At 42.8% G+C, this 15,844-nt stretch overlaps 1 protein-coding gene and 1 pseudogene across 1 annotated transcript; both read left to right on the plus strand.

Annotated features, from left to right (window-relative positions):
• The first annotated feature begins 59 nt into the window (after positions 1-59).
• Positions 60-2,809, plus strand: LOC133761028 (T-cell surface glycoprotein CD1a-like). The gene is made up of 6 exons (XM_062193678.1): positions 60-120; positions 475-741; positions 1,429-1,707; positions 1,895-2,173; positions 2,504-2,594; positions 2,767-2,809. The coding sequence occupies exons 1-6, from the start codon at positions 60-62 to the stop codon at positions 2,807-2,809; spliced, it is 1,020 nt and encodes a 339-aa protein (XP_062049662.1).
• Positions 2,810-7,817: 5,008 nt separating this feature from the next.
• LOC133759220 (T-cell surface glycoprotein CD1a-like) overlaps positions 7,818-15,844 on the plus strand; it is a 42,664-nt pseudogene continuing 34,637 nt past the window's right edge.

Below are 15,844 nucleotides of genomic sequence, written 5' to 3' on the forward strand. Positions count from 1 at the left end.
TTATTTAGAAGAAAAATCAAAGAAGAACTTATTTGATAGAAATAACACCTGCAAGTGAAATGCTGTTTCTGTTTCTTCCATTGCTGGCTGCCCTGCTCCCCGGCAGTGACAACAAAGTTGGTAAGAACTTTTCCCACTGCCCAGCTGGGTTCAAGTGGGTTGGTGTGTATGTCCCCCTGTGTGTGTGTGTGTCTGTGTGTAAGTGGTGGTGACTTCCTCAGCATATCCCTGAATAGCAAGCCATCCAGGTTGGTTCTGTTATGACTTTCCCTGACTGTAGGTCCCTGTGTTCTTTTGAAAGATAGTATTAGAGCAAGGGAACTTATAGCAAGAAAATGTCTACTCACATTAGCTGTGACTCTGAATCATAGTTGCTTCAGATTCTGAATTCCTCCAGTGCTTCTGCTTTTCTTTTTCAAGCCTGTCTCTTTTCCAATGCCCCTTCTTTCAATTTAATCTGTTTTATTGCCACAGGGTTGGAAGAGCCTGTCTCCTTACATGTCATACAGACGGCATATTTTTATAACCGTTCCTGGGTACAGAATCTGGGCTCGGGATGGTTGGGAGACTTGGAGACTCATCGCTGGGAAGGTGTCTCTGGCACCATTGTTTACCTGTGGCCTTGGTCCAAGGGTAACTTCAGCAACAAGGAGCTCACAGAATTTGAAACATTCTTCCATTCGCACTTCGGTAGATATATTACAGAAATTCACAACTTTGCCAGACTATTGAAGTATGAATGTAAGTTCACTTCCCTCCGTGGGGAATGGAGAGATCAGTGGGTGGAGGTGTCTGAATGATTTTCTTCTTCCTCCAGGAAGCCAACTTCACTCTCTTCTAATTCTGGTTCCCCTCTCTCCAGCAGAAAGCTGCAAACACAAACTATCAGACAGGGACAATGAGTTGTATCCTGGGATCCTGATCTTTAAATACTTCAAGTCATGTGCTACTTATGCTCTCTTATCTCAGTGATTGCAGGGTTGTGATTTATTATTTTCCTTTAGAGGAGTCCTTTGTCCACCCTTTTCCAGACATCCCAGCTGTTTCCTTAAATGCCATTTTTATTTCCTACTCACTCTCTTCAGCTGTCTTTGTCTATAGATATGTTGTAACCTATTGCATTTGGTTCACCCTACATTATTTTAACACCAATTGTGTCACAGTAAGCCCTTTTTGTTTTTTGCCCAGATCATTCATATCACCTTCTTTGAACAAATTCTCCCATTCTTCCTTTCATTCATTGGTTCGTACCCCCTCTGAGTCCCACCAATGGCTCTTCTTCAGCACCTCTGTTCAAACCCAGCTCTGTGCCATTCCCTCAAATCTCCCAAATGTCTCCTTTCTGCCTCTGCTGTGTCTTCTTTCTGCTTATTCTATCTCATTGTTTCCTGTGCCTCTTTCTTCTAATTTGGCATCCCTCCTCTCCAGATCCCTTTGTCTTGCAGATTGTAGCAGGCTGTGAGCTGCACTCTGGGAAGGCGTCAGCAGGCTTCCTGCGGAAAGCTTATCAAGGAACAGACCTCCTGAGCTTTCAAAACAAATCATGGGTGCCATCTCCACAAGGAGGAAGTAGGGCCAAGGATTTCTGCAGACTTCTTAATCTGTTAGGAGGTTTCAAAGAAATAGTGCACAGAGCTCTCAGTTACACCTGCCCGAGTTTCCTTCTGAGTGTACTGGATGCGGGAAAAGCAGATATCCAGCAGAAAGGTCAGTCCTCTACCCTCCCTGAAGTATTTCTTATCTATAACCACACTTTCCAAGCAGTGCTCTCAATTTTAGGATAACAAGTAGTCACCAAGAGGTAGGCAAGTTGTATGTAACTGAATTGATGCGGCTATCTGAACCTCGTAGTATATTACAGGACTTTTCTGAATATCTTTCTTGTCTCCTGCAGTAAAGCCTGAGGCCTGGCTGTCCAGTGGTCCCAGCCCTGGGCCTGGCCGTCTGCTGCTGGTGTGCCATGTATCTGGCTTCTACCCTAAGCCTGTGTGGGTGATGTGGATGCGAGGTGACCAGGAGCAGCCTCGTACCCAGCCACGGGACCTCCTTCCCAATGCTGATAGGACGTGGTATCTCCGAGTGACCCTGGATGTGGCAGCTGGGGAGGCGTCTGGCCTGTCTTGTCGAGTGAAGCACAGCAGTTTGGGAGACCAAGACATCATCCTCTACTGGGGTGAGAAAGAATGGGGCAAAGGCCAGACGCGGTAAAAGGCCATTCTCAGCACTGCAGAAAAGAAAGATGAAAAATTGGGATTTTATTAATTTCAGAACCCAAAGGAATATGCTAATTCAAGCAACAGAATAGGAAATGAGGGAATGTTGTGAATTAGATGATGGATCCATCTGTATAAAGGAATGAGGGAAAAAAAGGAAAAGGAGATGGGTGAAGCAGGCACTCAACTGGAAAAAGAATCCCAGTGGAATGCACTAAAGAAGGGAGTGGATGGGGTACAAGAGGAGGTGGATTAGCAGTAACACTGTTGGTGTTTTCTGAAATCCGCAGATCATCACAGCCCCGCTGGATTCATCTTCTTGGCAGTGATAATGCTCGTGGCTCTTCTGGCAGGTCTTGCATTTTGGTTTAGGAAGTACTGGTAAGTTCTCTGTCTTCATCATGCCTGCTTTCATTCCTTATTTGTTCATCTCCCCATCTTTATCTCTCCTTTATTCTCTTTGTCCTCTGGGCCCCTTCCCCCTTTCTCCACCATTTTCACCTTCAACATATGCAGAGTGACTTCCATCTCTGTTTTCAATGGTTTTTTTCAGGATACACCATGGACCTCTGAGAACTCTTCTCCCTTTGCAGTGAGAACCCAGCAGCCTGGGCTCAGAACCAGAACACAACATGGTGATGTCGTCCATCAACTCTGCTTACAATAATTCACATCCTCGTATTTCTTTTTGCTTAGTGATCAGTTGTCAATACAAACCAGTTGTAATTTCACAAGATTTGTTGTTCTGACCTGGATTCTGAGATTTTAAAGTTCATGTATTTACTTTGAATGGAACTGGGTCATGGAGATTTACACCTCTTCAGAAATTCATAGATCATCACTGCCATTTCAGTCAAATGTGGCTTCCCCTCACTGTGTACTGGTGATACAGAGTGGTACAGTCTCACTCTGGGCTTAAATCCAGTCACATCTACACTCTCCATTGCACTATGTTCTCCTTACACTTGTTAGCTTTTATCTTTTTTAAGTTAATTAATTCATTTGACAGGTGGAGTTACAGGGAGAGAGAAAGAGAGCGAGAGAGCGAGAGAGTGCGAGAGAGAGAGAGAGAGACTCTTCCATCTACTGGTCCGTTCCCCAAACGACCGCAATGGCTGGGGATGGGCTTGGCTGAAGCTGGGAGCTAGCAACTTTACACCTTTTCTACACGGATATTGGCTTTTTTTTTCCCCAACAGATGACAATAAACTTTATCAAGTGTTTATATGAACATTATTTCTGGCCCTATTTCGTCTTAATCATCTTACTTAATTTTGCATAGTTTAGGTCCTTTGATAGTGTCTCATAATTCCCACAAATATTTTCATTTTTTTTCTTTTCTCCTCAGACTGGATAATTGCAATTTTTTTTTTTTTTTTTGGGGACAGGCAGAGTGGACAGTGAGAGAGAGAGAGACAGAGAGAAAGGTCTTCCTTTTCCATTGGTTCACCCTGGTTGGCACGCTGCGGCCAGCGCACTGTGCTGATCCAAAGCCAGGAGCAAGGTGCTTCCTCCTGGTCTCTCATGCAGGTGCAGGGCCCAAGCACTTGGGCCATCCTCCACTGCCTTCCCAGGCCACAGCAGAGAGCTGGACTGGAAGAGGAACAACTGGGACCGAATCCGGCGCCCCGACCAGGACTAGAACCTGGTGTGCCGGCGCCACAGGTGGAGGATCAGCCTAGTGAGCTGGGGTGCCAGCCATATGTTCTGTCTTCTAATTCATTGTTCACCTTGATGGACCCAATTGTTAAAGATTTCCATTATAGCTTTTATTTCACTTGTAGTCTTCATCTTTGGGATACCTACATTTTTATAAAAATTGATTCTCTTTAAAATTTTATTTATTTAAAAGACAGAGTTACAGAGAGGCAGAGAGAGAGAGAGAGAGAGAGAGAGAATGAGAGAGAGAGAGAGAGAGAGAGAGAGAGAGACGTCCTCCATCCTCTGGTTCACTCCCTAAATGGTGGCACTGACCAGAGCTGAGCTGATCCGATGCCAGGAGCCAGGGGCTTCTTTCAGGTCTCCCATGTAGGTACAGCTCCCCAAGGACTTGGGCCATCCTCCACTGCTTTCCCAGGCCATAGCAGAGAGCTGGATCAGAAGTGGAACAGCCAGAACTCAAACTGGTGCCCATATATTATGCCAGAACTGCAGGCAGCAGCTTTACCCACTATGCCACTGCTTCCTTTTTAAAAAATCCCTTTGTTCGATTATTTTGAAAATTTCATTTAATTTTTTATCTATATATTTTTGAAGTTTACTGAATTTTAAGAGAATTACTCTATGCTCTTTTTTTTTCAAATTTCATTTGCATTCCATTCTTTATGGTCCTTTCTTTGAGCTTTCAAAAATATGAACTTAAAGGTGTCATGATTTCTTGAGCCTTTGTGATCCTTGTGTCCTTTCATTGGTGTTTATGCAATTGTAGAGTCGACCACTTTTTAGGGCTTTTGCAAATGTTGTTTGGAAGCGATAAAACTGCATTGTTTGTACTAGCCTATGGTTCTGGCTGGTTGAAGCTGTAATGAGCCTGGTCAGGCATAGTCTGCTGTCATGTTTTCAGAAGACTGGGCTAGTGTCTTTGTTTTACATTTGGTTATGGCAACTGACTTTGTTATGATCTCTGAGAAGATAACCAGTTCAGTTCCAGAGTTGGATTGAGCTGTTAGGTGGCTTTGGCCATAGCCCCTTTTATTTTTGGGCCTCAGTGTATGTTCCTTTGCACTGTGGGCGTCATTTTCTTCCTTAAGTGGGATCTGAAGGTGATCTTTGAGGCCACAGAGAGAACTCTTTAAACTGTGAGACAGAACTTGTGACTGATATTTTACAGAATTTGCAGTTTTGGTAGTCTCCTTCCTGGGTGGAACCTGGTTATAGTCTTTGAGGCTTCAGGGAGTCCTGCTTAAACTACCTGCCTGCTTTTTGCTATAGCTGAAAGATGTGGTCTCATCCTACCCTGGGTGGGATTTGAAAGTGGTCTTTGCAACTGCAAGAAAAATGCTATTTAAACTCTCCAGTGTGGCAGAACAGCGTTTATTTGTTGTTATAACTTGGAGCTCCCAGTGTCTCTCCCTGTTTGGAATCCAGGGATTATCTTTGAAGTTATAGGAAGCATGTTTTAATCCCAGGTATGGCCAGCTGGTTTTCAGAATTCTGTGTGGGATTATTGTCCCTCCCTTTGTTTCTATGGATTATGGAGGAGGTTGACCTGCAGGGTGGCTATCTAGCTATTCAAGCCAAGTAGTACTTCAACACTTTCTGAAAATGACCAGATATGCTTTGCAGTTTGCACTATGTGATTAGCTCTAATCTTTGGAAAAGTTCCATTGTTCTTTTTACTAAAAATGACATACTGGTCTCTGTGAAATCTACCTCTTTGGTTTTTGTTTTTATTTTTCTATCTGGCTCCAGATAGTCTCTGCTTTCAGTTTACCACTTTAAAACATTTATTTATTTGAAAGACAAAGACGGAGAAAGATATACACACAACATATGTCATCAATCTGCTAGTTGACTTCCTAAATGCCTGCAACAGCCAGGCGTTGCCCAGGCCAAAGCCAGGAGCTCAGGCACTCATTTGGATCTTCCATATGAGAGGTAGGAACCCAGGAACTTGGGCCGTCATCTTCTACCTTCCTAGTTCCATTAACAAGAAGTAGAATTGGAAGTATAGTACCTGGGGCTTGACCTTGAACTTTGATATAAGATTTGAGCATTTCAAGCTGCAACTTAACCTGCCGTGCCACATTCTCCCCTGCCCTGTGAATTGGTAACAGAGAGAGCTTTCTGGAAAGTATCAGAATTCTACATAAACTGAGTATCTGTTTCTCTTGTTCTCTTTTCCCTTTGTGGGAGCCATGGTCCCTTGTAGGCTTTTCTTTGTACGGCAATGTGTCAATCAGGTTGAGGGTGAGGGGCAATGTGGTCCAAACAAGAATGTTTCTCTTACCTTGTTGACATCAATTCTTATTCACTTCCATGGAGCAAACAGGTGACTCAGTCATAGTCCCCTTTTTTGGGGTTTCACCAAGGTATTATTTTTGGTAGATCGTTGCTAGTTGACCTATCTGAGACCAAAGACAGATCTTCTACTCAGTGATCTTGGTGATGTTACTCCCAGTTTTACTTTTAATCTATTTCTTCTATGACTGTTTTTCATATCTTTAGGCTTTAATATATAATTCATGGGATAGGTATTTAACACAGAGCTAAGACACCACTTGGAATGCCCATAATTTGCATCAGAGTGACTGGGTTTAAGTACTGGCTCTACTTCCAATTGAACCTTCCTGCTAATGCACACCATAAGAGACAGCTGGTTATGCCTTTAAATATTTGGGTTCTGCTACCTATGTGGAAGACTTGAATTGAGTTCAGGGCTCTCGGCTTCAATCTGGTCCAGCCCCATCACTTGTGGGCATTTTAAAGGTGAACCGTGGATGGAAGATTTCCTTCTGCATTTGTCTCTCTGCCTTTTAAATAAGTAATAGTAAGTAAGTAAAATTTTTTAAAAATCCCCTAATGTACATTTCTTAGAGAACTAATTTTATTTCTTTGTCAACTTTCCCACATGAATTATCTCTCATCCCGTAATGTAGAATTGTGGCCTCATCTTAGGAAAGACTTCATAGCTTATATTAAGGGTGATCTCTTTCAATCAACTTTGGTTTAAATTCTGCCATTGACACACAGAGATATTACAAATGTGGAGGCTCCTTTCCATTTTAATTTATTAAATAGTGTATTGTAGCATCCTCCATTTAGATATTTCTGAATTCCAAACTCAGGTCTGTGATTGTAACTTTCCAAGTGAGAAAAATCAAAACAAACCCACCAGACACTTAGTGAATAGACAGTGGACAGTCTTCTTTTCCTATATTATTTTATTGATTTTTTTTAATAGGCCATACTCTCACTGAAGTTGCCATATAGCAGAAGACAGGTGCAGCTCTCATCTTTTTTTGCCAGACCCTGAGGACTTACCTACTGATTCAAGTGACCACACATGTAATCCATACAAGCCCATACCTTGTGTTCTCAGTTGTGGTAACTCATTCACCTTTCTGGGCTTCCATTTCTTCTTCTGCCATTCTCTAAAAGCTTCTATTATTTTATTGTAGAGGCACCTCTGCATTTATACAAGAATTTCAAAATAGCTGGCAATTCTAGGTACATTGTTCTGCTACATATTTTCAAGTAAGATCGTGTGTAATGTCATCAGAAACAGAATCCCTGGCTGTGTTCTGTATGTCTACATAGAAGAATTCAGTGGTCATGTGAGCCATGTGTTAGATTTGGAAAGTGAACCAAGGACAAAGGATCAAAATTAGATCGAATGGATATGACATGTGAAAACGGAAAGGTGGCTCTGGGAGCTGAGAATAGTGCTAAGTGTATTGTGACAGCCAGGACATGAAAGAAGGAGGGAAAAGCAGAGTGGGAAAGAGGGGATCGTGTGGATGGAGGGGATGAAGCACAGTAGGACATGAAGAATGATAGAGCCATACGTGAAATCATGGAATAGTCAAGATTTTCATTAATTTTATGGGTAAAGAAACTGAGGCTGACGTGTTGAGAGGATCTCTCCAATTCAATGCCTTCAGCATGTGTGGGAGGTCATCCGACTCTCAGCCTGGAGCTCCCTTGACAAAGAGATTTGCTGTGGGAGGCAAGAAGCACGCAGAAGCCGAGGAAGGGCAGCTGGACGTCACACACATGAGAGGAATCATGAAGTGCCAATGGATGGAAAATGAGAAGCCCAAGAAGAAGCAAAGGGTTGTGGGAGGCAGTCGGTTTATCTGGTGAGGAAATTGAGGTTTCTGTTGGTGATGTGGAGGGAGTCCGATGAGAGAACACAACTGTGTAAGGAGGGGAAATTCACACCTGGGTTGTCAGCAGATCATGTGGGTAGGAGGAATTCAAGAGCTGCACAGCAGAGCAATTAGAAAGAACATGAGTAAGCTTGTTATTGGAACACCAATTAAACAGGGACATTCCCATGGAGTTCTGCTGTACACGGGAGTAATACAAGATTCACTGGAATATCTTGAACATGCTTCCTGGCTGAGTTCTAATCAAAGTATATCTCTCTCACCAAAATTTTTCTTCTTTGGGATTATGTGTATGTAGGGAGCACACAATAATCTGTGATCTGTATATTATCACCTTCCTCTTCAATTATTTTCTTTTTTTATGATTCTGGTTACCTACGCCATCTGTTTTATGTCTTGAATTCTGCCAATAGTTCTACTCTTCCTCAGCTGCCCTAGTCGTCAACAGCCCCTTGGCACCTCCTTGGGTGCCTTCTGCTTTCCTCTCCTCGCCTTCAGCTCCTGTCCTTCATCCACCAGGAGGAGAGCAGGCTGGGAGTGTGGCTGACCACCAGCTAACATCTGCATCCCTGATCAGGACCAACTCATCCCACTGAGAAGTGGAGGTCAAAAACGTGTGGCTGGGCTATAATTTTTCCAATCCACTCCTCCTTGCCCACCATTCCTTGCTTTTCTCCTTTCTTCACCATCTGTCATGGACTTTGGTGTCTGATCATCTCCCAGTCCTTTTGCTGTAAAATCCCACTCCTTGTTAGGTTTATCTTTTTCCTCTCCTCAAATTGCATCATTGTTATTTCCCTCCCCCAACTCATCCATTGCAACATGAAAAATTGTGATTTTGTCTTATTCTTGTCAGCCTGCTATAATAGAATATCATACATTGGGTGGCTTACAAATTGTAGACATCTTGTTTTATATATTTATTGGAGTGGTGAAGATAATAATTAAGGCAGGTTTGATGTTTGCTGCTCATTTACTGGTATATAGAGGATACCTTCTGGATGTGTATTTATGTGGTGTAAGCAGTCAAGTCTCTCTCTCTTGCTCTCTTTCTCTCTCCCTCTCTTTCTCTCTCTCTTAAACAGGAAACTAATGTTGTTCATCAGGACTCCAATCTCATGAAATAATTAATTCCTAATACAGGATATAGGGCTTAACATATGGATTTTCAAAATACACAATAATTCAAGCCTTAGCTGATTGACATTCAAGAAGTAGGAAAAAGGTGCAAAAAGGTTTAAAATATAGACTATGTTCATTTTTTATTAACATTTTCTTTCCCTGTGTCAACCTGTTATGGTGTGTTATTTTATTTTGTATTGCTTGTTTGATTTGTTAACATTGTATTCCTTGGACATTCCAATACAAACAGTGTCAGAGTAGAGGCTACAGGCACTTGGGAGCTTTACTTCATGCCTCGAAGCACATGCAAGATGTCAGCTCACTGCTGGGTTCCCTCTGCTGTCAGCTTCCTGACTGATGTGCACTTTCACTGTGGGAACGGTAAAATCAATCTCCCCCTCCCCTGACGACCACTTTTGGCAGATGAGTGACTGCCATGAAATTATATCCAGGTTGTGTGGCGACACACTTGATACAACTCTGATCAAGAGTAGGCAAGAGGCTCAACCTGACCAGTAACAAAGCAAGCTGTGGTGCAGCAAGGGTGAGAATGGCTTTAGCGATGCTCTGTGTAGACACTCTGGGATGTGAGTCACCACAGCTTGTTCTCCCAATATCACTTCCAGGAGTTTGCAGTCTTGGAAAGTGATGAGAGGAGGGACATTCAATACATGTTAGAACTGTTTGCTGTGCTGGCAGTGGGTGGCAGAGGTGACAGATGGAGGGGGGCAGGCAGAATCCATACTTGTCTGGGGGCCCCAGATTTGGGAGAGAAGATGACTAAGAATCAATGCTGGGGAGTCAGGGGAGGTGACAGGAGACAGGGACAGATGTATAGCTAGGAGGCTCCTACAAGCACCTACAAATTTTCACTTGGCCTATCGGACTTCACTCATAAAACACACTTTCAAGAAGATAAACTTGTTATGAGTTTCAACACAACAACATAGAGCATTAACTCTGCACTATTGCGTTCACTGCAAGCCCCATGAAGGGAGCCCTATTTATATAGTACACAGTCTATGGCACTATATTGGGCATAACCCCAAATCTGAGTCTTGCCTTTCCTTAGTTTTTTTTTTTTTTTTCACAGACAGAGTGGACAATGAGAGAGAGAGACAGAAAGGTCTTTCTTTTCCGTTGGTTAACCCTCCAATGGCTACTGCAGCCGGCGCACGGTGCTGATCTGACACCAGGAGCCAAGTGCTTCTCTTGGTCTCCCATGAGGGTGCAGGAGCCCAAGCACTTGGGCCATCCTCCACTTACTTCCCGGGCCACAGCAGAGAGCTGGACTGTAAGAGGAACAACCGGGACAGAATCCGGTGCCCAGACCGGGACTAGACCCCGGTGTGCCAGCGCCGCAGGCAGAGGATTAGCCTATTGAGCTGCGGTGCCGGCACACCAATGTCTTAATAGTAGATATTTCACAAGTATCATATTTACCTTTCACTTCTTCAGTATAGCTTTTCAGGTTGAACTACTCAAATCTACCCCAAGTCATTATAAACAAGCTTTCAAGCTTAAAGACAACAAGTATCTTCAGCAGCCAGAGCAAAGACACATGTCATACATACCAGTGTTCCAATTCACCAAACAGCAGACTTCTCATCAGAAATGCTACAGACCAGGAAGGAATGGAATGGCATTTTCATCACACTCCAGGAAAACATTAATAAGTAATTTAGCATGGTGAGAAGATCACTAAGGAACGTGCAAGTAGCACCAATTAGAAGGGTATCCCGAATAAATGATCTCAGAATACTCTATTTGCTTCACTTCTCACAACTTCTGACTAGTTTCTTTTCACCAGTACTAGGTATTTAATAGCAGAACAGTCTATATGACTGTCATGGTTATTAATATATGTTCTTATTGTAAATAAAATTGAGTATGATTGTCATATCATTATGAAGTGTTATAAGTAACTTTTTTTTGACAGGCAGAGTGGACAGTGAGAGAGAGAGAGAGACAGAGAGAAAGGTCTTCCTTTTGCCGTTGGTTCACCCTCCAATGGCCACCACAGCTGGCGCGCTGTGGCCGGCGCACCACGCTGATCCGATGGCAGGAGCCAGGTGCTTCTCCTGGTCTCCCATGGGGTGCAGGGCCCAAGGACTTGGGCCATCCTCCACTGCCCTCCCTGGCCACAGCTTAGAGCTGGCCCGGAAGAGGGGCAACCGGGACAGAATCGGTGCCCAGACCGGGGCTAGAACATGGTGTGCCGGCGCCGCAAGGCGGATGATTAGCCTATTGAGCCGCGGCACCGGCCATAAGTAACTTTTGTAGTGATCTTGAAGGGGTTTATGTTGGAGATAGCTTCCATAATTATGAAAGAGTATTTAAATGCATAAACTGAATTCTTTCATACATTCAACGAGTGTTTTGTAAACCCTTACCCCAGACAGACACTCTATTTGGTGGAGATACAGCGAAATAAGAGTACAGAATTAAAATTCTAGGATACTCACTGAAGTCAAGAATCTTAGTGGGAAACATGACTTTAGAAATATTGTTCCAGCTTAATTTTTTAGATTTACAGTATCTATACATTATAATATCACAGCACACCAAGATATTCTTGGTGTAAGTGTTTTGTTATTATTAAGAGGACTAAAGTCTTCTTGAGCAAAGTGGACGTCCTGTCAAACACTATATTTTTTTTATTTTTATTTTTTCTTTTTAAATTTTTTAAACCTTTATTTAATGAATATAAATTTCCAAAGTACAGCTTATGGATTACAATGGCTTCCACCCCCCCATAACTTCCTTCCCGCCCACAATCCTCCCCTTTCCCACTCCCTCTCCCCTTCCATTCACATCAAGATTCATTTTCAATTCTCTTTATATACAGAAGATCAGTTTAGTATATATTAAGTAAAGATTTCAATAGTTTGCACCCACATAGCAACACAAAGTGAAAAATACTGTTGGAGTACAAGTTATAGTATTAAATCACAATGTACAGCATATTAAGGACAGAGATCCTACATGATATTTTAAAAAATTGATTAATTTTCTATGCAATTTTTAATTTAAAACCAAGTTTTTTTCATTTTCAATTATCTTTATATACAGAAGATCAATTCAGTATATACTAAGTAAAGATTTCATCAGTTTGTACCCACACAGAAACACAAAGTGTAACAATACTGTTTCAGTACTAGTTATAGCATTACTTCACTTTGGACAACCCATTAAGGACAGATGCCACATGAGATGTAAGTACACAGTGACTCCTGTTGCTGACTTAACAATTTGACACTCCTGTTCATGGCGTCAGTAATCTCCCTAGGCTCTAGTCATGAGTTGCCAAGGCTATGGAAGCCTTTAGAGTTCGCTGACTTTGATCTTATTCTGACAGGGTCATAGTCAAAGTGGAAGTTCTCTCCTCCCTTCAGAGAAAGGTACCTCCTTCTTTGATGGCCCTGTTCTTTCCATTGAGATCTCACTCGCAGAGATCTTTCATTTAGGTCTTATTTTATTTTTTTAAAGATTTTATTTATTGATTTGAGAGGTAGAGTTACAGACAGAGTGAGGGAGAGATAGAGAGAAAGGTCTTGCATCCTCTGGCTCACTCCCCAAATGGCCACAATGGCCAGAGCTGGGCTGATCCTAAGCCAGAAACCAGGAACTTCATCCTGGTCTCTCACATGGGTGCAGGGGCCTAAGCACTGGGGCCATCTTTTGCTGCTTTCCCAGACCACAAACAGAGAGACAGGTCAGAAAAAGAGCAGCTAGGACACCAACTGGTGCCCACATGGGATTCTGGTGCCACAGGCAGAAGCTTAGCTTACTGTGCCACAGCCCCAGCCCCCAAACACTGTATCTTTACAATCATGGAAAGACACTTGGGTTCCAGCAGCTGCTGTGTGATTGCTAGGTGAATGAATATGCACCAATGCAAGTAAAATTAAGAAGTTTTTCTTCATATGTTTCAATTTTCCTGTGGTTTTGTGATCAGTACTGGCTCTTGTTTAGTAGTGGAACCTGGAGGTAGTTTATACTATAGCACAAGGCAATCACAGGGGATATCGCAAAACAATAAAGGAATTTGGAAAGGTCAGAAATGTGAATGTGGTGAGGTGGAATATGAGACATAGAAAGAACACATGGGGTTGATTGAAAGCGTAGAAAAAGAAGACAGAAAAGAGAAGGGATATGAGAAAATTAGGCAGTGTGCTGCGAAGCTGTTTAGTTTTAGTTTTATTTTATGAGTGAGAAAATATATGTTCCTAGTGGTAAAGTGATGTTTTAATGTCACATAAGACTTGATCCAGGGGGCCAGCATTGTGATGAAGTCAGCTAAGTCTCCACCTGAGATGCCCATGTCCCACCTGAATGGTGGTTCTAGTCCTGGCTGTTCCACTTCCGATCCAGCTCCCTGATAATGCACCAGGTGAAACAGTGGAAGATGGCCTGAATTCTTGGACCCCCCAGGTGGGAGACATAGGTGGAATTTCAGGCTCTTGGCTTGTGTGAACCAGCCCTGGCTGTGGCAGCCATTTAGGGTGTGATCCAAAGGTTGGACAATTATCTGTCTCTCTCTCTTTCTCTCTGTAACTATGCCTTTCAAATAAATAATTGCATCTTTAAAAAGAAGACTTGCTCCGTATCAGGCAAAATCAGACTTTCTGAACAGTATGGAGGCTGGTGACAGGGAGAAAAGTTGGAAGCCATAGAGCAGAGTCGAAATCAGAGGGGAAATGAAAACCTGCGTGGGAGTTTGAAGCAGCAGCTGTTCCTTATTGTGGACAAAGGAGGACTATGTGTTGGAGAAGGAAGTCAGAAGGGAGGAATTGTGGTGTAGCTTTCTTTAGAACACATCCCGTGAAGAGCGAAGGAATGACTGTTTGCAGACCCGGAATGAGATACATGGCCAGCAAAGGTGAGGTTTTCATACTGACGTATGTAACACTCTCAGCCACAGTCGCAGATCAGCTGGGAGCTTCAGAAAACACCTGCGTGTTGTGGGCACTGGTTTTGGTTTCATTGGTTGCAGGTGGAGGCCAAATGCCAGTGTTGGCTGTAGCTCCCCAGGTGATTCTGATGTCCAAGGCAAGGTGAGAAACTCCAGACCACAGCCCCTGTGGCAGGGCGGGCATCTTGGGTCCAGACAGGGGACAACACCTGGGAGGTGTCAGGAAGCACAGGGTGGAGGTGGGATGGAGTAGCTGCTCACACACCCTCTCTTGACTCAACACCCAGATCACGGTGAGTTTGGGTTCCATCTGCCGTCAGCTAGGAGGGAGGAAGTCGCCCACACAGACCGAGGTCATTGGGCCTGGGATGAAGGCAGGTTCTATCCCATCCTGAAAGTCCCGAAAGCAAACGTGTAGTCATCCCAGACCCGCCTTCCTCTGCTCAGGGCTGTGGAATTTCCCCTCAGGAATGAGCCCAGAAGGGACCTGCCCGTTCTTTCCAAGTCCTGCTCTCCTGGACCCTGCAAATAAAATGCTCTGTTCCTTCCATTGGTATCTGCCCTACTCCATGGTGGTGACAATGCAGCTGGCAAGAACTCTAGCAGCTACCCAGCTGGATGCAAGGGTGTTGGGCTGGTGTGTATGTGCCTCTGTGTGTGTGTGTGTGTGTGTTAGAGGTGATGATTTCCCCATTCTGAATATTCCTGACTCTAGGTCATTGTGCTCCTCTGAAGGTTGTTTTTAAAGCAGGGGAACTTGTGGCAAGAAAATATCTACTAAGGTAACTATGATTCTCCTTTTCTTCAGTTTCTGAGTCCCCTCAGACCTCCACATTTCTTTCTCAATTCCATCTCCTTCCCAGTGACTTTTCCCACAATTCTCTGTGTTCTGTTGTCACATGGGAGACCTATATGGAGTCTGTTGCAGGCATCTGGGGAACTGAGTCAGTGGATTGAATATTATCTATCTATTTGTTTATTATCTCCCTCCCTCTCCTTTTGTCACGATGATTTTCAAATAAATAAATGAGTAAATAAGTAAATAAATCAATACATAATCTTTAAAAATGGAATATCGTGTTAGGAATCCAGTATTTAGTTACCTTTATACCTTTATCATAGCATCATAGATGTCACTTTCCAAGGCAGCCTCACCTACGGACAGGTGAATTTTCTCTTCCTTTATTGGATATACCTTGGTGTTGATATAATACTGAGCTAACAACCAATTATATTACAAGGTGGTTCAAAATTTAATTTTATCATGTTCCTTGTGAACCCTCTTCCTATAACTGATATCTGAACAAAGCTTATCTAATACACATTTTTTTTTTCTGTAAGGGTCACCACAGTACTTTTTCAATAGCTTTTGGAACCATTTTAAGCATCATATCACTAAGAAAAAAGCACAGATATGTAAAAATTGCAATGCAAAGTAAGCCGTAAAACAGAAACTTGTTTACGATTTATGAAATGAAAGAAGCCAGAATGTCCCTTTTACTGCCATTCATTGGGAATGAATCCTTAAGGTGACTGTAATTATACATGACTCTGCATATTTTCTATCAATGTCTGTGAATCACTATATTGACTTTCAGTTAAAAATAAATATTGAAGGTAGATGAATCAGCCAATACAGATTTTGTGAATTATTAATATATAACAATCTCTGCACTGCTCAGGTTTCTATCAGTATAACTAAATACCTGAAATATGTTTCATATGAAGGAAGGAGGCTTATTATGGCTTATGGTTTTGGAGAT

Source organism: Lepus europaeus, chromosome 5 (assembly GCF_033115175.1).
Source record: "Lepus europaeus isolate LE1 chromosome 5, mLepTim1.pri, whole genome shotgun sequence".
Taxonomy (NCBI): Eukaryota; Metazoa; Chordata; class Mammalia; order Lagomorpha; family Leporidae; genus Lepus; species Lepus europaeus.